This window comes from Pipistrellus hanaki, assembly GCF_964339955.1.
Source record: "Pipistrellus hanaki genome assembly, chromosome: 10".
Classification (NCBI taxonomy): domain Eukaryota; kingdom Metazoa; phylum Chordata; class Mammalia; order Chiroptera; family Vespertilionidae; genus Pipistrellus; species Pipistrellus hanaki.
In genome coordinates this window covers 29,720,051-29,741,133 of record NC_140512.1, presented here as the reverse complement: position 1 = coordinate 29,741,133, position 21,083 = coordinate 29,720,051, and the positions used below count along the sequence as shown (strand labels likewise).

General features: G+C 40.0%; 1 protein-coding gene and 1 long non-coding RNA gene across 2 annotated transcripts in view; one reads left to right on the top strand and one right to left on the bottom strand.

The window, feature by feature from the left end:
* Positions 1 to 1,343: 1,343 nt before the first annotated feature.
* Positions 1,344 to 21,083, bottom strand: part of COL1A2 (collagen type I alpha 2 chain) — a 36,815-nt gene continuing 17,075 nt past the window's right edge. The window contains exons 22-51 of the mRNA XM_084896632.1: positions 20,928 to 21,026; positions 19,963 to 20,016; positions 19,430 to 19,528; positions 18,985 to 19,038; positions 18,465 to 18,518; positions 18,257 to 18,310; positions 17,930 to 17,983; positions 16,931 to 16,975; positions 15,396 to 15,494; positions 13,967 to 14,074; positions 13,247 to 13,300; positions 12,302 to 12,355; positions 11,527 to 11,580; positions 11,379 to 11,432; positions 11,172 to 11,279; positions 10,750 to 10,803; positions 9,967 to 10,020; positions 8,845 to 9,006; positions 8,041 to 8,148; positions 7,263 to 7,370; positions 6,819 to 6,872; positions 6,630 to 6,737; positions 6,444 to 6,497; positions 5,950 to 6,057; positions 5,424 to 5,477; positions 5,201 to 5,308; positions 4,610 to 4,868; positions 4,288 to 4,472; positions 3,331 to 3,573; positions 1,344 to 1,811 (exon numbers count right to left, since the gene is read on the bottom strand). Coding sequence (XP_084752758.1) covers positions 1,665 to 1,811; positions 3,331 to 3,573; positions 4,288 to 4,472; positions 4,610 to 4,868; positions 5,201 to 5,308; positions 5,424 to 5,477; positions 5,950 to 6,057; positions 6,444 to 6,497; positions 6,630 to 6,737; positions 6,819 to 6,872; positions 7,263 to 7,370; positions 8,041 to 8,148; positions 8,845 to 9,006; positions 9,967 to 10,020; positions 10,750 to 10,803; positions 11,172 to 11,279; positions 11,379 to 11,432; positions 11,527 to 11,580; positions 12,302 to 12,355; positions 13,247 to 13,300; positions 13,967 to 14,074; positions 15,396 to 15,494; positions 16,931 to 16,975; positions 17,930 to 17,983; positions 18,257 to 18,310; positions 18,465 to 18,518; positions 18,985 to 19,038; positions 19,430 to 19,528; positions 19,963 to 20,016; positions 20,928 to 21,026 — 2,850 coding nt within the window. The 3' untranslated portion in view covers positions 1,344 to 1,664. The remainder of the gene's footprint in view (positions 1,812 to 3,330; positions 3,574 to 4,287; positions 4,473 to 4,609; positions 4,869 to 5,200; positions 5,309 to 5,423; positions 5,478 to 5,949; positions 6,058 to 6,443; positions 6,498 to 6,629; positions 6,738 to 6,818; positions 6,873 to 7,262; positions 7,371 to 8,040; positions 8,149 to 8,844; positions 9,007 to 9,966; positions 10,021 to 10,749; positions 10,804 to 11,171; positions 11,280 to 11,378; positions 11,433 to 11,526; positions 11,581 to 12,301; positions 12,356 to 13,246; positions 13,301 to 13,966; positions 14,075 to 15,395; positions 15,495 to 16,930; positions 16,976 to 17,929; positions 17,984 to 18,256; positions 18,311 to 18,464; positions 18,519 to 18,984; positions 19,039 to 19,429; positions 19,529 to 19,962; positions 20,017 to 20,927; positions 21,027 to 21,083) is intronic.
* Positions 2,772 to 3,214, top strand: LOC311628976. The gene is made up of 2 exons (XR_014796110.1): positions 2,772 to 2,854; positions 3,066 to 3,214. It is a non-coding gene; the product is annotated as an uncharacterized lncRNA (long non-coding RNA).

Below are 21,083 nucleotides of genomic sequence, written 5' to 3'. Positions count from 1 at the left end.
ATTTGAAGTTACAATTTAGTTAGTAGACTTTGCTAAGTTTTTAGAGTTAATGTTAGATTTCCATAAAGTTCAGTTGCTTTAAAAACTAATTGAATCTTGAGATGACTTATAACAGGAGGCAAATATTATAATCGCAATTATGTTCTGCAACAGGAAATAAGCACTAAATGAATTTTAACATTTTACTTGACACATTCCTATATTTAAGTGTATTTAAGATGTCATTGAAAGGTTCAGGGAAGAAAAATGAATTTGATTTGGCAGGTAGGTGTTCATGGTACTGTTATCCACAATTGTCTGTGCTGATTGACAGCACACACATTGCCTCTTAACAGGCATTGTATTCAGTTGCATAAGATTGAACTATATGGCATTTTTTTTTTTATGAATATGTGAAACTATTTTAGTTGATAGAATTAATTGTGCATAGACCAACTTTCAGCCACTGTTTCAAAATGCTTAATGGATAATACCCCAAAAGGTTCTGTGGTCCTCTGCTTAGAATAAACTTAGGTCAACAATGCCATGGTATCATGAATTTTGAGTAGGACAAATGCATAATCATCCAGAGAAGGAATCTTCCCCATATTATAGATATAGAAACTGAAACGCAAAAAGGTGAAGTGCTCAAGGCCAATCAGCCAGAACTGGGGCTCAGATCCCCTGGGCCCTTATTCTCTGCTCTTTCTACCAAACCAAACTGCCCTTCTGCATAGTTTCTATCCAACAAGAAACACTCAGTCTCATGGCTGATAGAGATGTCAGAATCCCTACTTATATTGCAAAGAGCATTGAAGCAAGGAATTTTACTCAATGTTTTCTTTTGGAAAACCAAACATGCTTTATTTCATTTTTTTTTCACAATTTATTTAAACATCTCACATATACAAAATAGGTACAATTTAATTTTTTCTGCTTGTCTGAGAAGCAAGGCTTCTTTGGAACCATGGGAGAGGATGAAAATGAGACTGGCAAAGAACAAATGCTGAATTTAAAGAAGAGAACAATGTTGGGCAAATTATCTGCATACTTTTATTCAGGGATAAGGTGTAAATTAGTGATGCAAAATCAAATGGAAAGAAACACAATACAACTCAGTACAGAGGAGTGTCTTCTGAAATTCTTCTAGCACCATCAACATTTTTCAAGTATCTGAAATACTATTAATTAGCACCTTTGTGTTTTTGAACAAAACAAGACAAGTACCTCAGCTCATCTCTGTCTGGGCCAGCACCTAATGGTATGGATCACACTCACAGGAAAGTGTTTTGAGGTAGTTTAAACCATCGGAAGTTTGGGTTTTAAACTTCCCTCTGTGGAAGATATTCAAAAGCCACAAGTGGTGCACATGTTCATGGTTTTTATTTTTCAATTTTTATTTTGGTTTTCTTACAAAGGTTGACATTGTCCACAACAGGTGTAAGAGTGTTGAGAGAAAAAAAAATCCAAATCTTTTGGGGAGTGGAGAGGGAGAGGGGATTAATGAAATCGTATTGCACAATGCTCTGATCAATCCTCCTTCTCTTTTGCCCGCAATTTAAGCAAGTAGATGTGCAGAGGAAATGGAAGGATTCAGCTTTTAAAGAAAAAGGAAGAAAAAGAAGTGGCAAAGAGAGAAAGTTGTTATTTTAGATTTCCTTTCTTTTAATTTAGGTTGAGTTCAACTATTTGAAACAGACTGGGCCAATGTCCAAACTGATTTCTTGGTCAGCACCACCGATGTCCAAAATTGCAATATCAAGGAAAGGCAGGCGAGATGGCTTATTCGTTTTGTATTCAATGATTGTCTTTCCCCATTCGTTTGTCTTTTTCTGTTAAAAAAAAAAAGAGAGAGAGAGAAGAAAATATATACATAAAGCAGCAATATTTTGGAATCTAATATCATCTAACTCTTAGATATAAGAACTGCATTTTCACTTGCTTCATTCTAAAGACATGTGTCTCAGATCAACACATTCATCTTTGAAACAGAAGCATCAGGGGGTGTCTTTAGGGGGAGAGGCTTCCTACTAGTCTAATTAAAACAACAACAACATTGCAATACATATTCCAAGTGATTTATGTCTACATCATCATTTTTAGGATGTGTGTGTGTCTGCGGGGGGGGGGGGGGAATGGGGAGTTGCGGAGTATTGCTATCCGTATATTTAAATTTTTCTTCCATTTATAGCAGGGATCCTCAAACTTTTTAAAGTGGGGGCCAGATCACGGTCCCTCAGAGAGCTGGAGGGCCGGACTATATGAACTACTAATTCCTACTGTAACACCTTGGCTGCGCTCACTGCCCAAAAAACCTGGCGGGCCGGATCAGACTCCTCTGCGGGCCGCATGTGGCCTGCGGGCCGTAGTTTGAAGACCCCTGATTTATAGTATACTAGAGGCCCTGTGCACAGAATTTGTGCACCAGGGAAGGGGGCATTCCTCAGCCTGGCCTGAGCCTTCTAGCAGTCTGGGAACCCTTGGAGGATGTCTGACTGGTTAAGCCAGCAGTTGGACATCTTTAGTGCTGCCACGGAGGCAGGAGAGGCTCCACCATCTCCACTGCACTTGCCACAGCTTCTGGCTGAGCAGTGTTCCCCCTGTGGGAGTGCACTGACCACCAGGGGACAGCTCCTATATAGAGTGTCTGCCCCTGGTGATCAGTGCGTGTCATAGCAACTGGTCATTCTGCTGTTTGGTCGATTTGCATATTAGCCTTTTATTATATAGGATTGTAGAGAAAGCATAAAAATATTTAAATGTAGGCCATGCTAGCAAGTAAAATAACATACATGTAACTATAAATATAGCTTGGGTCCTTTAAACCTCAAGTAATTTTAAGTTATGGGCATAAATTATCATTTAAGGCACATGTGTCAAACACAAGGCCTGCGGGCCAAATCCAGCCCGCCAGGCCTTGCAATGTGGCCCGCACCGCGCTGTCATCACTGCACTCCGCTGTCAGTTTATGACATTGTCAGTTTATGACTGTTCAGTAAACCATTCGGCCCGCGATTTAGGCTGGATTTTAGATTTTGGCCCCTTCTCTGATTGAGTTCGACACCCCTAATTTAAGGAAAGAGAAGAAACTAATACAAAAGAAAAACAACTAATATATGGACATAGTATATATTTCAGTTATTTCAGAGAATTTTCGAAGGAGCAAGAAAGATCTTAGAAGAATACTCTGGATTTAACATCTGAATTTAAATAAATAAGTTCATGTAAAATGGTTTTAAATAAGTTAGACCACTCACTTATCTGTTCATTTTGTGAATATTTCTAAACTAGGACCCCCCCAGCCCCTCAGGTAAGTGCTATTCACTATTCCCATATTTCACTTTTACTTACAGAGCAGCCGTCTACAAGAACAGTGTAAGTGAACCTGCTGTTGCCCTCGGAAACAAGTTCAACGTCATTGGAGCCTTGCAGAATGACAGACTTCTTCAGGTTGCCAGTCTCATCATCCATGTATGCAATGCTGTTCTTGCAGTGGTAGGTGATGTTTTGAGAGGCATGGTTGGCCAGCAGTCGCATGAAGGCAAGCTGGGTAGCCATTTCCTTGGTAGTCACTCCTTCAACATTGTATTCAAACTACAGAGAATAAAATGGAAATTCCAATTAAGTGGAGAAGGTCTCAGATACTAAGAGTTGATTTGGGGGGGAAAAATTGTCTGGTATAGGGAAAAACAAGGAAGTCAGATTTGAACTTTAAGAATAAGGAAATTTTACTTTATCATTTAAAAAATATTTATTGTTGAAAGTGTTATATATGTCCCCTCTTTTCTCCCACTGGCATTAAAGGAAACAGAATTCACTTATCTTTGAAGTATTAGTTACCTAGAAGGGCCTTGGGAATAACCAAGCCGAGGTTAGGTCAGCTCAGAAAGGTACCTCTTTCAGACAAGCCTTTTTGTGTATGTTTCTTATTTAGAATAAAAGAGCAGAGATCGATATTTGGATTGTTTTCTTTTTTTGTGATTCCCACCAGTAAGCATTCAATAAATCAGTGAAAAGGTTAATTAAAAATTTAGATAAGCACATATGCTGAAAATACATATGCATGGTCACTACATCTTCATATTAAATGACATTAGTTTCTCCAGTGATTATCTGTTAAGTCAAATTTGAGTAATAACTTTGATTTGTATGGATATGTTCAATCAATATGTCTTTAATGTGTAACTCAAGATAGAATCCCCAAAAGAGCATGTTCTTTTGGTAAGCCCATTCCAGAAGGATTATAAAACAAACAACGCTAACAAAATATTGTTTGGCAAGGGAAGGAAGGTTTGTGGGACTCCTCACCTGGGTTCCACCATTGATAGTTTCTCCTAACCAGACGTGCTTCTTGGCCTTGGGACTTCTGTACTCGTTCTTGACTGGGATGTTCTCCGGTTGAGCCCGGATGCAGGTCTCGCCAGTAGAGAAATCGCAGTATACTTTGATAGCATCCATAGTACATCCCTGGTTAGGGTCAATCCAGTAGTAACCTTTAAGAAAAAAACAAGACCCGGACCATGAAACCTCTCACTGGGGTTTTACTTTTCATTCTAAGTATCAGTGGGAACTGATTTTGAAAAGCCCAGCTTGTGAGAAGGGACATTCTGCCTTGGGCATCTTGACCTACCACTGCTCCACTCTGGGTGGCTGAGTCTCAAGTCACGGCATGTGCGAGCTGGGTTCTTCCTAGAGCCTTCGGGAGTAAGAAGGGTCTCAATCTGGTTGTTGAGAGATTTCAGAGTGGCATCAACTTCATAATCCTTGGGTCTGAGAGAAGGTGGTGAACGAGGCTGGTCAGCCCTGTAGAAGTCTCCATCAAAACCAAAGTCATAACCACCACCGCTTATGCCGGGAGGCCCGGGAGGGCCAGGGGGACCAGGAGGACCCTGCAAAGGTGAAAGTGAGAAAGAGGAGGCTTGGTATTTGGTTACACTGAGAGACATCAATGATGGCAGGTTTTCAGATGGGCATCACACAAAAGCGTGTTTTAATAAGTAAAAATAATAAATAAATAAATAAAAAATCAAGTTTATGTAAATAAACAACCTGCTCTTGTGCATACATGAAGGGATGGACTTAAACACTCATTACATACAGACCACTTTTAGATATTTTAGAAAAATGGAACTGGGGGACTACTTTAATGTGCTGACATAATTATCTTGGTTTACTCTTTAGGCCAGTGAGGCTCTTTACTCTTTTCCCAAATAATACTTACAGCAGGACCTTGGCTACCCTGAGTGCCGCGGAGGCCAGCGGGTCCGACCACACCAGGATGTCCATTGCGACCATCTTTGCCAGGAGGGCCAGAAGGACCGGCAGGGCCCTAGGGAAGAAGGACTTTGTGAGCCAGTGTAAACCCCCCAAGGGAGCAAAGGCCTGGGGCCCCCTACCTTCTGTAGGCTCTATTTCAGAGATAGATGTCTCTTAGAGTGACCTACCCTAGGGCCAGCAGGACCCACAGTGCCAGGAGCACCTTGATCACCATGATGACCCTTTAAAGAGAGAACAGGAAAATCACATTTTCAGAACCCATGTCAATAGATAGATTTTTAAAAACTGAATGGAAAACTTTAGTTCAAATGAACTCTGGATTGAGAAAATTGAAAATGTAAAATGGGGCTCTTTTCTCCCATTATGTCTATTATATTCAATTTTTTTCCCCTGCAAGCTATTTCAGCAGTGCAATATTAGTCATTCCTCTAATTACATTTACTTTAAGTGAGGTTGAAGGACATTGTTGCCAGGAGATTTTAATATATGTGTATTTTTATCTCCCTTAACCCTCACCTTTTCATGGTGGGATGAAACAGTATTATCTCCGAGAGATGAAGTTGGCCAGAGAATGGTAAATGAATATGAGGCAGGACATTTTAGAATAATACCAGTGAAAATCTAAGGAAGATCATTTTAGGTTGAAGGCCTTTAAAAATCTGCATATATGCTGTATGTCCTCATTTTACTTACAGCAAGACCGGGAAGACCTTGCAATCCATTGTGTCCCTTTAAGCCAGGCAGACCTCTGGGCCCCTTCTCACCAGGTTCTCCCTTATCACCTCGAATACCTTGTGCGCCCTGCAGAGAAAGAGTAGGGCATAGAGGACATTTACCTTTTTAGAAATTTAAAATGACACTCACTTCTCAACAATTGTTGTTGAATTTCTTTACTAAGGCAGTTCAAGACACGCAAAGGTCTAAGAGCCATGTGCATGCTCCTCCCATCTCAATCTGCTTTAGTTGAGCTGTCCATAATGTTGGTTAGATCTTCATGATTACTTAATACCAATAAGCATAAGAGATTTGAAATTGTGATTGGGAAGCTATTTGTAACAATTCTCAACAGGGACTAAATTAAAACAACAACAATAGAGTCTAGCCTATATATGATTTATCTTTCTTAATGGACAGTCTAGGTTTCTCCTAAATGTTCATATGTAAAGAAATCTTCACCATGTACATACACTAGGACCTCTTGGACCAGCAGCACCGGTGGGACCAACAACACCAGCAGGACCCTGTGAATTGGAAAAGAAAAACATAAGTTATCCGCATGCCCAAGGTTGTCCTCCCAGGCCCTCACAGGTTCCCAAGTGTGGGGCAGTCAGGATGAGGATGACAGCATTAAGGAACTGGTATTCACAACTTACAGGTTCACCACGGTTTCCGTGCTTTCCAGTGGGACCCACGGGGCCATGAGGACCAGGTGCACCCACAGTGCCAACAGGACCAGCGTTGCCAGGGTAACCACGCTCTCCCTACCAAAGGCAAAATGAAGCTTAGCATCTTGCCTGTAGCTTAGTATCTTAAATTAGAGGAAGATGAACAGGTATGCCAACCTTGTGTCCAGGTTGACCATCACGGCCTGGGGGACCATCACTCCCAGGGTTGCCCTGTGAAGACACCACACCAACACAGGCACTTAGTGAGCTTTGTAACCCACCAGCCCCTTTAGTTCAGCTGTTCTGCCTTCATCACTTGCAGAACTCAATAGTGAAACCCCCTTCAGACTGTTAAAAATAAGAACAACACCTTGCCAACCTAGATTTTTTTTTAGAGGTGTTTCTTAATACTTTGGTCAGCTTTGAAGTATACTATTTAAAGACCTACCCAGCATCCCAAGTAATTCTTCTTATTTTCAATACTAGGAGTGGTCAGTATATGGAGGTATTACTGACCCCATATTTAGACACTTGGAACAAGTGAACCTCACCGCAGGTTATAAAGCTTCACACAATGAAATATTGCCAGGTTTTATTTTACAAACCAAGTGTTGGACTCACATCACGGCCAGCTTCGCCAGGAGCACCGTTAACTCCAGGATTACCCACAGCACCAGGGGGACCACGGGCTCCAGGGGGACCGGAAATGCCGAGAGGACCAGGCTCACCCTAAAAAGGCAGAAAAGACACAACAGCATTTCTCTCATTGAACGGAGTGCCAATCTCACCTTCCCAGAACAACAACCCTAGCCAGGAGTTTTCAGCTTGAAGAAAGAATGAAAATGAATAGGCTACAAAATGGTCTGAACTGTCACCCTCCCCCTTCCTCTACACACTTAAGCTGCCCTGGTCTGTGTAGTTTTGGAATGTCCACTGTATATGGTGAGCCTCATTTTATCTGCTAGCCCAGATGAAGTGAATTCATAAAGTTGAGAGAGTTTATGGAGATGAGATGGTTGCTAGTTGCTGTCAACGTCTAAGGTTTAATGGGATGATTCAGAACTTTCAGAGTTTCATTCTTCCCACAGGATAAATGATGCTAGCATTTCATATTGCAGTGGGGAGTGAATGCAATTAGAGCTTATGTCATTCTTAAGCACATAAAAAAGAACAAAAATCATTCTGCATAATGTTAAGCTGTGTCTTTATTGCATGTGTCTAAGTAAGGTGGTATTAAAGCTTCTTGGAGAAGTGACATGTGATCTGAATAAAGGAAATGCCATGAATAAAATATCTTAAGTGGAGTTATTCAGTGATCAACCTGTCACATGTGAAGTGGCAGCTTTAAAAAAAATCTTTTATTATGTTAATGAGAATAAGAAGGGTGTCAAACACTCACCACAGATCCGGAAACACCTGGCAGACCACGTTCACCTCTGGAGCCTGGGAGACCCAGAATGCCAGGAGCACCAAGAAGACCCTGAGGACCCGGGGTGCCAGGAGGTCCCTGAACAAGATGAAGAAGACTGAGTGTTACTGTAAAAACATAGCTGATGACAGGTTAGCTTGAAGGTGATGAGAATGAGCTATCCTCAGTTTAGAAACAGTGCAGTTAGCAGGACATATCCTTGGATGTCTTTTCTTTAGTGATGACAATGAGTTTCCATCTTGGCATGTATATTTTTGTACCTGGTCCCTTCTTGAAACCAGTGTAACAACATTAAAAATAATGTGGTTGAAATGAACGAGTTTAGCTTACCCAGGTTATGGAGTTTTTATAGAATCTATGCCGGCAAGCAAATCTTGACCTTGCCCTCTAATGGAACCAGGTCTAACAAAAGCACATTTCAGAGTAGGAATCACATTGGACAATGCGTATTTAAGGAATTGGTAGCTTACTGAGATCAACTAATAGATGGTAGGATGACCACTGCACTGGGATTTTGTTCTAATCCCAGTATCAGTAAGGTGCCCTCAAGAACTTCAAGGGCTTTTTTGGTAAAACAGTGAGCTTTCTCATTCATTGTTATTCCCATTGAGTGCCTTCTGAGCATCCGCTGAAGGGATGACCCTCAATATCCGTTAGACAGATTTCCTGGCTAAACTGAGCTCTACTCAAGAGCCTGCAATGCTCATCAACAAACACACACCATTGGAAGATTCCACACAAGGGATTAGGAAAGAGGAGTTTGAAATCACTTACAGCAGTACCAGGCTCTCCATTAGGACCCTTTTCACCAACAAAGCCAGGAGGCCCACTGGCGCCTGTTTCTCCAGTTCGGCCAACTGGACCTTGGTCACCACGAGGCCCACGGATTCCTTCTTTGCCAGAAGCACCAGGGGGACCAGGAGGGCCAGTGATACCCTGTGGGCAAATGTACAAGGTCGTTTACTTTCTGTTAGTCATCATGGACCCAGAAGAGAGCAGCTGAGGTATTTGATATTAAGATGCAGGGAAAACGACAAAATAGTACCCTGGCCTTTTGGGAGAAACGTTTAGCTTTTTAAACATTCTTTCTTATAGAAAGAAGCAACTCCCATCTTCCTTCTCTGGAGGCTGTAATAAAGTGAACGGACGTAGAAGCTACGGCAAATATCTGTGAGGGGAAGCAATGCTGTCGTACTAGTAACCTGGCATATTGGAACTAGGCAAAGTTATAAAGTTGGTTATAAGTGAGTGCGTTTTGGGGGACTCTACTCATTTATTTTTTGAAGAAAGCCAATACTGGCATTTTGTTCATAAAGGAGGAATCACATATGCTCTCAACTAGCTTTAATTAAATGCCTACAGGGAATGAAGATTTTTCTGTTATGAACCTGTAAAAGGATTCCAAGAAATCAACATCTTTGCTATTTTTCCCCCCTGAAACCTTAATCAAAAGACTTAATCCTTTGTAATTAATTAAATTCTCTTGAGTCCTGACAGAAGAGTCTGACTCAGAATTAAATTAGAGGCCAAACTACCTTTACATTCAGGAACAATTATACCTTAACAACGGGACAGAATGTTGGCTATAAAGGGTAATTAGATATAGAAATATCTGATATGTGACTAAAACTGTTCTGTTTTTTATTTTGAACAAAAAGATGATGCCCCTAAAAGGGAACTTGTGTTCACATGAATAAAATCCTCTTAAATTGATATTATAAGATATAATTTGTGATGCATTTGCCTTAACGGTTCAGAAAAACTGATTTCAGACTAGGAAAGTGATAGCTAAATATTAGTAGCATATTTTCACAGAGTTTCTTACCAGTTTCCCACCAGAGGCCAGGTCTTTTGGCTAGAGTGTATGAAGACATATTTTTGTAGTGATGTACTTACACTGGGTCCAGGAGGACCAGTACGTCCAGCAGCACCAGGGAATCCAGTCATGCCCTAGAAGCAAGCACAATAAAATTTTATATTAAAATTCTACAATCAGCACCAACTTCAAAGATTCAGATAAAATGGAAAATTCTGACAAAATCCTCAATACTATGTGACAAAGGGTTGAACCAAAGAGTAGGTACTGGCAGCCTCATATAGAGTATTATGAAATCAGGATCCCAAGATCCTCCATCTCTACCATCTTCCTCACCAGCATTCCTCCACTCGTAACACCCATATTTTGCATTAAAACTCTGATGGTCCTTTTAGAAATGTTAACATATTACTGGAGGTTGTAAGAGCAAGAAGATAAGACACTATACCATTATTACACCTTGTTGTTTATACCTTAATAACTATCTACCTCTACCCTGCACCTGCCACCACCACCCATATCTACCACACTATTATCTGTGTTCATGGGTAATGTATATAAATTCTTTGGTTCCTCTCTTCCCCTTCCCTCTAAGATTAATCATGTTCCATGCTTCCATGTCTTTGGATTTCTTTTGTTGATCAGTTTGTTTTGTTCATTAGATTCCACATATAAGGGAGATCATGTGATACTTGTCTTTCTCTGACTGGCTTATTTAACTTAGCATCATACTCTCCAGGTCCCTTCATGCAGTCTCTAAGTGTAAGAGCTCCTTCTTTTTTGCAGCTGCATAGTATTCTATTGTGTAAATATGTCCCTCTTAGATTTTAAAGAAAAGTTATGAGTCCATTTTAAATACTCACAGGGGGACCGCCATCACCACGAGTTCCAGCAGGACCTGGGGGGCCATTGGGACCCTAAATGGAAACAAAAGAAGATGGGATCAACTTAAAAAATAATTCTTTCCATTGTTATTCTTTTATTCAAAGGAATCATTCTCATATCTCTTAGAAGCAAATATAAAAATTAGAAAATTATCTGTTTCATACAAAATAAAATAAATGTTCTTACTTCAATATTACCACCCTATGGCATTATTAAAAAAGTAAGGCAATATAAATGAGACTTTTACAAATCATAAAGCAGGATGCAAATATTAATTCTTATTTTAAAAAAGAATCTTCTATCTGGCATATTCTCTGTGTGTATAGTAAGAATTTAATTGATGTACGTGCAATTCTAAGGTTTCATAGGTAGCTGTTGAGCACCAGTGCATTCAACTTACAGATGGTCCAGCAGCTCCTACAGGGCCTGCAGGACCAACAACACCATTTTCACCCTTGGGCCCTCTGGTTCCTTTCTCTCCTTTAGCACCAGGTTGACCAGCGGCACCCTGTTGGAAAGAAATAGTTTTATGGTTCAGGTAGTCCAAACTGACTCACTTACCAACTTGGGGATGTTTTCAGATTAACCTTCATTACATGATACTCACGGCAGGACCAGCAAATCCATTGGGACCAGCGGCACCAACTTCACCACGTTCGCCCTAGGTGAGAGAAGGGATTTTTATGTCTTAGCATCTTAGGTTCATCAATGTCTAAAAGTTATGAGTGTCCACAATGACCCAGGCTCCTACTTACAGGGCTACCACGAGGACCAGCGGGACCAGCAGGGCCAGCAGCACCAGCTTCACCCTATGATGGGGCCAAAGATGAGCTTATTACTGTGCCGTACACAAATGCTCACAGCGTTGGAAGGAGAGGTAACAGTGCTAGACAGTTGTCCCCTGTCATAGTTTGCAGAAGCATTGGGAGAGATAACTAATGCCCATCTATAGAGTAAAATAAAGTGGTTCTGACTCTGCTTAATGTTTGTATTCAGTTTGGGGGCTGAAGTGGTATTGGCCATACACTTGCAAAAACTCTATAAACCAGTGCCTACAATACCAGGAAGAGGACATTCTAATTTTTAGATGAACACAGGGCTGATCTATTTCCTGCAATCTGTGCAGTACAATAAATGAGGCCTGTTTTCAGTGTTCAGTGTGAAATGAGCACACTATGTATTTTATTGATTTCTTTCTTTCTTTTTTCTTTTTCTACAATTGCAGGCTTTAAGAAGACTCAGTGCATTAGGATATTTTTAATGAGCAGCAGAGTAAGACTTTAAAACAAACGATAAGGATTGAAGTGTAGATTACATAGCCGGCATAGATGTAGGAAGGGGAAGAGAACTTCAAACACACAGTGTTTGGTTTCTGCCACCCCATCACAAAACACAAGTTTTTAAATAAGTGGGTTTAAAACCAACCCGTAAAAATGAATTACTGTGGCTTCTGGGAGCTAAGGCAGGCAGGACATTTTAGCTACTGCTATTGGCGGGGAAAGTTGCAACTCAGAGAAAATGAATGCTTACCCGGTCACCAGAGGCTCCAGAAGGACCAGGGGCACCCATGGCACCAGGAGCGCCCTAGTACCAAAAAGGAAACAGATCTTATAATAACCTCCCATACCATCCACATTGACCCCTGTCATCCCCTCCCCCCACCCCCCCAACCCCCCCACTGTGCTGATCCAGGGACAGAAAGACCACTTTCACTGCACGCTCTAGGTGGACATCAAGAAAGCCTTTGATGCATTTCAGTTCTAATTATCAATACTGTTGGAAGCCACTTTCAGGAGGAGAGTGCTTTGGAACTGTGTAAGGCAAGGGCAGGTTAGGAATCGGGGAGATCTGACCTCCCTGATCTTATTAAATTCCCTGGAGAACAGCGCAGGGGTGGCCTTGTTTGGAACTGTTAGGACTTTGTGATTCAGAGAAGGGACTACTATGAATGTGCCATAGGGAGATATCAGCTCCAAGAGAGAGATGAGAAGAGGAAACCAAGGTCATTTGTGGCTTTGAAGAGCTGTGGTATGGCTATTATGAGATTATCTTTGGCATCTCCATGGCATTAACAGGATCTGGTTAGGAGGTTCTGGCTTCTTAAAATGTAGGAGTTAGTGTTTTTTTGTTTGTTTGTTTGTTTTTTGTTTTTTTCTAAAGCCCTCTAATGACTTCAGCAATCCTTTAAAGTTCCAGTAACCCTTTTGGTTTAGTAGTTTTCACTTTTGTTCAGTTAACAATGAGGAAGGTAGACAATTCAGGCTGTGATTTTCAAAGTGGTGAGTCCTCCTGACTTTTGCTTTTGGAACGTGTAACATGGTATCATTAGCCGTGGACCCAGGAAGGGATAGGAGACTCCTAGATTAAACTCAAATCTTCATTTGTCAGTTCTGTTTTTGGAAAGCTTCTCACCCCAAACTGAGTGAGGTACAAACACATAATCTAAGCACAAACAACAGGCAAAATCTTACTCACCCGAGCACCATCTCTGCCTGTGGTACCCATTTCACCTCGGAGGCCAGGTTCACCCTGAAATATAAAGCAGGAGCCGTGTTTTGTTTTCTGACAGAAGTTTTTAATCAAGATAATGCTGAAGTGTTTTCACAGAACAAACGAGAATATCCCAGTCATTGAAAAATCTTAGTCATGCCTTGATTCCCTACCATTCTACCTGTATGGAAGGAGGATTTTTTTTTTTTAAAGGAAAATAATCAAAGACCTTTCCAGATGATTGCTAAATAGTCTTTTCTAATTTCTATGACCCTCCTGAAGCATAATCAAGCATAACTCATGTGGGCAGAATTATAAGGTAACGTCACAGCGGGCTGCAGTGCCCGATCCCTCCTATGGCATAACTAATGCAGCAGCACGGTTGACAGCTGTTCAATATATTAATAGCTTTTTGCCATTAATTAGGGCAGGATGAGGCATTATTGTTAGTGGCATTAAAATGAGCCTCATGTATTACTCAACACCATCTGTTTGTGTGAAATTCCATGGTAGCAAGGAATTTTGCCAGATTAGTGAGTTTAGAAATGCGTAGGTGCTAGGTGGCTGGGGGAAACATACATGCGTAGATATCAAAATGCTACTAAGTCCACCTGCCAAGAATTGTAAAAACCTGGGCAACCTCGTGCAGCCTTCTCGCTAGAGTTCACCAACAATATGTTTTCAAGTCCAGCACTAAGCGGGTACCTTGTCTCCCTTGCCTCCGGGGATGCCAGCAGCACCCCTCTCTCCGGGGAGTCCGCCAGGACCATTAGCACCAGCACTGCCCGGAGCACCAACGTTTCCAGGTTCACCCTTGGATCAAATATACGTGAAATCAATTATTTCAGTGACAAAAAAAAGAAAGAAAGAAAAAAGGAAAGAAAATTCAAACTCTTGAAGGATTCCAATAGAAACATTTAATGGAGAGCATCCTTGCCTACTTAGAGTCACAAAGGAGGGCTATGAAAGAAGGGAGAATGTAATGGAGGAAGATGCTATTATGACAGTGACTGAAGAGAAGAGGGGAGTGGGGATTGGTGCTGTGATTTTTCTATAACCTGCTCCCCATCCTCCTCAGAGAGAGGCAGGCAGGGAAAGAAAAGGATAGGATTGGATAATAGGAGGCAGAGTGTGAAAAAAGACTTGCCAAACAACATTTTTTCAAGAATAAGGCTCTTAGCTCAGACAGGAACAGAAAGAGACCTTACTGATTGAGGCAATGTTTGCACCTTAATCTCCTTAAGAGCGGGGATTATAGCTTCCATTTCTATATCAAGCTCTACAGTTCCACATACTTGACACCTGTCTACTAGCTTCTGAGATGAGCCTTATTTACTTTCTGATTTCCACTTTCTTTCTTTTTTTAAAATCTGCTTTCAACCCTCATTTTCTTTAAATTTCTTTATTGATTAAGATATCACATATTTGTCCTATTCCCCCATTCCCATCCCATACCCCTCCCCACTTTCTCTCTTATCTTGTTTTTATCACTCCCCCCAATATTCTTCCACATGCTAGTGCTAGAATAGCTTTCTGCAGCTAATCTTTACCTTTTTTCTCTTAAAGATAAGAATCAAAAGTATTACCAGATGTCTTCTCTTTATTTTCATTAAAGTTTTTCAGAAATAATTTCACTTATTTTAAAATTGGAAGCCCTAGATTCCATTTTGAAATAAGATTTTCAGGCTTATGTTTTTGGGGTGAAGGTACTGTCCAGTTAATTTTTTTTTTTATCATTAAAAAGTCTCTTATTAAAATTTAGACTACTTTTTGAAATTTTACCCTATGAAGGAGGATATTGAGAAGATAAAAGTATGTTCTCTAAATATAGTATCTAAATGTACCTGGAGATTAAAACAGACTCTTAGCCCAGACAGGAACAGAAGGAGACCAGTATGATGAGAAAATAGTGAAAACCCATACTAATTTTTTTATGTGTGTAGAAGACTGGGATTCCCCCTTTTTGGAAATAATTCAGGTTCACTGGAATTGGATTATTATTTACTGAGATGGCCACCATCATAGAACTGGAAATAAATACATAATATGAAAAACAGTGAATTCACTATTGTCAAGGATCTACATATTCTAGAGGCTAATGAGCCAAACCAGCATGTATCACATGAAATTTTACCTTGTTTCCATCAGGCCCGGGGGGTCCAGAGGGACCTCGGCTTCCAGTAGGACCAGACGGACCAACAGCACCACTTTCACCTGGGGGACCACGCTCCCCCTGTAAGAAAGGGATTGGCAGAAGGGTTAGTGTTCATGACTTTCAGAGATACGGTTTTACACATCAGAGTTCATATTTGTTAAGCTTTTGAATCCTGGTTCTGCTACCAATTAGCAAATTATAATTATTGTTTCTTAATTCTCTACCAGTAAGGTGAAGGGGTGGGATGAGATGATCTCTAAAATCTCATTCAGCTCTAATATCCTATGGCTACAACTCCAAAATTTGTTGCTCCTGGAGTATAATATTCAGCCTTTGGAATTAATTTCCTTTTTCTGTTTATTTCCTTTTTTTTGATGATAGATCCACAGGTAAAAAGAGATTCTAGTTATTGAAAGTGAAATAGTGTGTCATTTTAGGTGGAGAGCAATGACAGGTGATAATAAGATTAGATATCATTTCTATGTTTCCATTTCATAATTGCATGCAATAATTATGCAACAGTGACAATATTTACCAGAGGAGATATATCTATATGTCTATATTATATGTATTTTTGTGTCTATTAAAATACCTTCCAATTTGCATGTAAATATTTTGCCATAACATTCTATGGCCCAGAATATTTAACAAATAAGTCCACATTGCTACTGTTTCAAAGTCCCTTGTTCTAACTTGGTGCTATGATACTGCAGTTTGATGATACTAAATTTGCTTGGGCATCCTAGAAATATGATAACAAGCCACAGAATAGGACACTTTAGGGGTAAGCAAATCACCCCAGCTATTCTAATGACTACAGACAAACTAAATATATATATATATATATATATATATATATATATATATATATATATATATACTTATTTTTTCTATGAGTAGATGCTTGATTTTGGATTTAGACTTTAAAAATTCATCAGCATACATTGCAAAAATTAACATTGAAACTTAGTAAGATATTAATTTTTCTTGACTAAGGTTGAGTCACTGCCATAAATATATCACGCTTGTCTATATAAATCACAAATATAATAAAAATATTTATGTTTCTTATAACCATATGACTTTTAAATAAGAAATATGAGCAAATAAGTAAGTCTATTATTAATTAGAAATTCAAATGCTCTCTACAGATGATATTTGACTACAGAAGAATGTCAGGAACTTGTCACAAGGTTATCAAGAGTTTTTAGGAGATCCTGGCCAGCATGGCTCAGGGGTTGAGGGGTGACCTATGAACCAGGAGGCCATGGTTCAATTCCCAGTCAGGGCACATGCCTGGGTTTCAGGCTCGATCCCATGTAGGGGTCGTGCAGGAGGCAGGCAATCAATGACTCTCTCTCATCACTGATGTTTCTATCTCTCTCTCCATCTCTCTTCCTCTCTGAAATCAGTAAAAATCTATTTAAAAAAACAAAGAGTTTTTGGGAGGAAACATTCCTTGTTTTAAAAACACATACAAAGAAGTTTATGAAAGTTAGTTAAGTAACACTTACTCTTGGACCAGCGGGACCAGGGAGACCGAATTCACCAGGGAGACCCTAAGCAAAACATGAAACAAATGAAGCATGAAATTTATGTATGTTCTTTAAATCTACTTACAAACTCATGTTTAGAAAAGCTTTAAAAGAGATAAATAAAGTCAGATAGGCCCTTCTTACATGGGATATTAGGAACAAGAGAACTTTTAATGGTGTATGGAAAGATTTGAGAATCCTTTTGAACCATGCTTTATCTATCCTAGAACCTGTTATCAGGAAATGTAAGTTTCCTATTATTTAGTGTATTGTTTTTTGAAAAGTGACCAAACAGACTATCTCCTTTGATAATATGATAAAAAATGATGAACACTATTGGACATTGCTTATTTTTAGTTACATTAATTGACTATTTTTTAAAATAGAAATGATCATATTATGCACATTACCTAGTTAAAATGTCTACCCAACTATATCTCCTTTATTACTGACCAGCTGTCTCCTCAATATGTCTGACTGTTGACAGAGGAGACCAGGCCACATAATGTAACTGAATTGAGAAACATTCATCACAATTACAGAGAAAACGACTCAGAACTCATGCTCTGATTGTGGACCACAGTATCATGTATGAATGCCAAGAAAAACATTAAAACTAATTTTTCATGGTCTAGTTTGATGAAGAATCAGTGCATTTACTTTTTTCACTACGAAGAAGGACATGATTTATGTTTTAACATTACCAAGAGCAATACAAAAAATAAGGCTAAGTGGAATGCTCATTGATTTATTTTATTTCCATGGTGTGATGTTTCATTCAACTCTCAAAACAAAGTGATTTAAACAAAATGGGGTAACTTGGCTCATTCTCTCCATCAGTACCAACATTTATAGAACACTATCATTAACATATTAAACATGAAGTTTCCTTTAGCATGTTATCATTACACTGCAGTAGAGTATTAAACAAGGAAAGTCCCAAGTTTAGGTGAGTTTATTATAACTTGTTTCACTCACCCTTTCTCCTGGTTTGCCAGCTTCACCAGCTGTACCTGCGGGGCCAGGCAGTCCCTAGATGAAAGAAAATACCAATCTCAATCTTATGACTATACTCAGGCATTTTGATAATAATTAGGTTTTGCGGGGAACTCTCTAATATCAACATGATCACTAACTATTGTGTGTTAGTGAAACATTACACAAAAGTTTGCCTTGAAAAAAATGCACCTTCTTTGCTTCAGTTCTGAAAGTCTGTTCTCTATGGTGGTGATGAGTGGTATGGTGATCTGCAGATGAGTAGTCTGCCCAAAGGCACTAGTATTCTGTTTATTTTACATGACTTACCTGGAAGCCCGGTGGTCCAGCGGGACCCTGTTCACCTTTTCCACCTTGGACACCCTGAAAGTGATAGAAAAGACAGCATAAGGAATGGTAGATGGCACCATTCCTATCTAGTGACATCACTTTTGGACAGGAAAAAAGGGAGATGGTCATTTTGCTGAACTATATTTATTTTAGGGCGGAAAAGAATAAGAGTGGGAGAAATACTCACCTGGGGTCCAGGAGGTCCCTGAGCACCATTGTTTCCATCAGGACCTGGGGCACCCTAAAATGTTTAACAGAAAAATCTCAGGGTCGCCGAGAGTCAGGCAGTTTAAGATGCCTCAAAGCCTCAGGCATTACTTGCTCAAAAACAAAGCTTGTCATTTTGGCATGAATTAAACTCATTCTGGGTCTCCTGCTAAGGCCCAAATACCATCTACCAACTTTTGATATGGTTCACTGGAAGTCCATCGATAGAAGGCAATTAATGAAGGTCAGAGAATGAATTAAATAAAATCCGAATGCATCCATAAATCATTCTAACTTGACATATATTCTGTTTGGTTACAGCTCACTTCCTGATAAGTGTGGTTTAAAAAAAAAACAAAACAGAACATTTTTAATAGTAAAAGAACCCCAGGGGATGTCATCTTGGAAAGAACATGATGGAATGATGTCAGGTGGCCTCACAGGAAGTGTGTCCTGGATGAATACCATGCGGATAGATCTACACAGAAATTAGCACCTACCCGGGCACCAGCAAGACCAGCGTGACCTCTTTCCCCAGGTTTGCCAGCATCACCCTATAATAAACATTAAAAAATGTTACACATTCAATGGCAAATTAGCCATCACAATTTTGAAATGTTCATTTCCTGCTTTTGTTTTTAGATTCCCAGTCTTCGAATTTGGTTATCTAAGCCTTAGACTCGAAGGTTTGATCCATCGCCCTGCAGTTCTATATACAACAAGGTTCACCTGTGTCTGCAGAAGCAAGACTCAGGAGGTGGATTTTCAGGAGGTGACACCCTGGACTCCAATTTTTAATATGGTAAGTGACTTGCAATTTTCCCATGTTGAGAGGAGCACCTTTGAAATAGGGCAAACTGAGGCAAGAGAGAAATGCCAGAGTTTTGGTGAAATGTGGCCAAAAAATGAAAGTGCTAAGGGAAAGGAGGTTGAGGTGATTCTTACAGTGGGGCCTTTGGGCCCAGGGAATCCGATGTTGCCAGGCTCTCCTCTTGCTCCAGCGGGGCCGATGGGTCCGGGCCGGCCGTCAATCCCAGGGAGACCCTGAAACCAGAGTTGATTGAAACGTTACCTAGCATCCACGCGGTCTCACGACCTCAGGCTTGTGGTCCAGCATCTCCATTATGAATCATGAATCCATTTTCCTTTTCTAAGGAGCATGTCGTTACACACACAGCCAGGCCATTTCATAGGTACACAATCCCCTCTCTCCCTCTCTTTTCATACCCTGTCACCCTCTCCAAGGTTCCCTGTCATGTTTTTTTTTTTTTTTTTTTTTCCTTTCTTTTCCCTTTTCTCCTTTCAGTCCTGTATCCTTTCGGACTCCATAATTGCAACCCATTATTTTGCGTTCCTAGATGATGTACATGGCTGATATTTATTTCCAATGTGTTCGTGTATAAATAAGCCACAAAATAGACTTGATAAGGGTGCAATAAGTGTCCTTGAAAATATAATGGAAAAGGAACAACACTTACCACGGGACCTTCTTTACCAGCTGGGCCAACATTTCCAGGGGAACCGGGAAAACCCTATAAAGCAAATGAAGATGCTTTCATATTGGCACTTTCATGCACATACTGCAATTAGTATGTTCACGAGGCACCAATTAATTGAAATCTCACAAAAGCACTCTCCCCTACTTTTTTTGTTCGTTGCCTGGGGTAAATCATCAGGAATATTAGCCAGAATCCTGAAATCTTTTCTTTTCTACTTGTTTTGTGCTTTTCCTTTTACAGCTGGTCTGTTTATAGTTATCTCAAGAAACTGTTGAGCAACATGCTATATGGGCAAAATATATCATGTTATTTACTCATCATAGGGAAACAAATACTTTTAGCAAGCAATTTTCCAAAGCGGATTTTTTTATTGCTATGTTTCATGTCTTTATCAGTTGTTTATGGTACAGTTACAGTTGATATCCACCCATAAGAGATAACAGAGGCAAAAAAATTACTCTATTGCTGTGGAATAGGGTGTCTGTGGACCTCAAGGTCGTTTCTCCATAGCAAGTGTGATGCTGAATACATTACAGCACTTTGTGATTGCTGGAAAAATGATTTCACTATGAATCTAATAAACTGATAATGTATAGCCCTAATACAATTCACGAATACCTTATATAAAACTCACCAATTGTGATAAAAGATTCATGCTGATAGAACTAACCTAATTTGGACATATGAAAATAAATCCATTCTTTCCCAAACCTCATAGCCATTGTATCAAGTAATAAATAGGAAATTTATGAACTAACCAAATGGGTAAGAAATCTCTACTAGGCTTTGATGAAGCTAAATTTAAAAAGGCAACCATCATCAAGCCTGCTAACACATTTACTTTTAGTTATTATATTGTTGCCTTCAAATAATATCCATCTTTTTTTTTAAAAAAAAGGGTACAGTGACATGTGTTACTTGCTCAGAATCAATCGGAAACTTACTCTGGGTCCCATGAGACCAGGCTCTCCAGGGCGACCAGCATCTCCATTGGGACCTCGAGCACCAGCAGGACCAGTGGCACCACGTGGACCAGCGGGGCCCTGTTAAAGAGAAGGGGAGGGGCAGGGCTGGAGTGAATGACACAGCAACCACCAGAA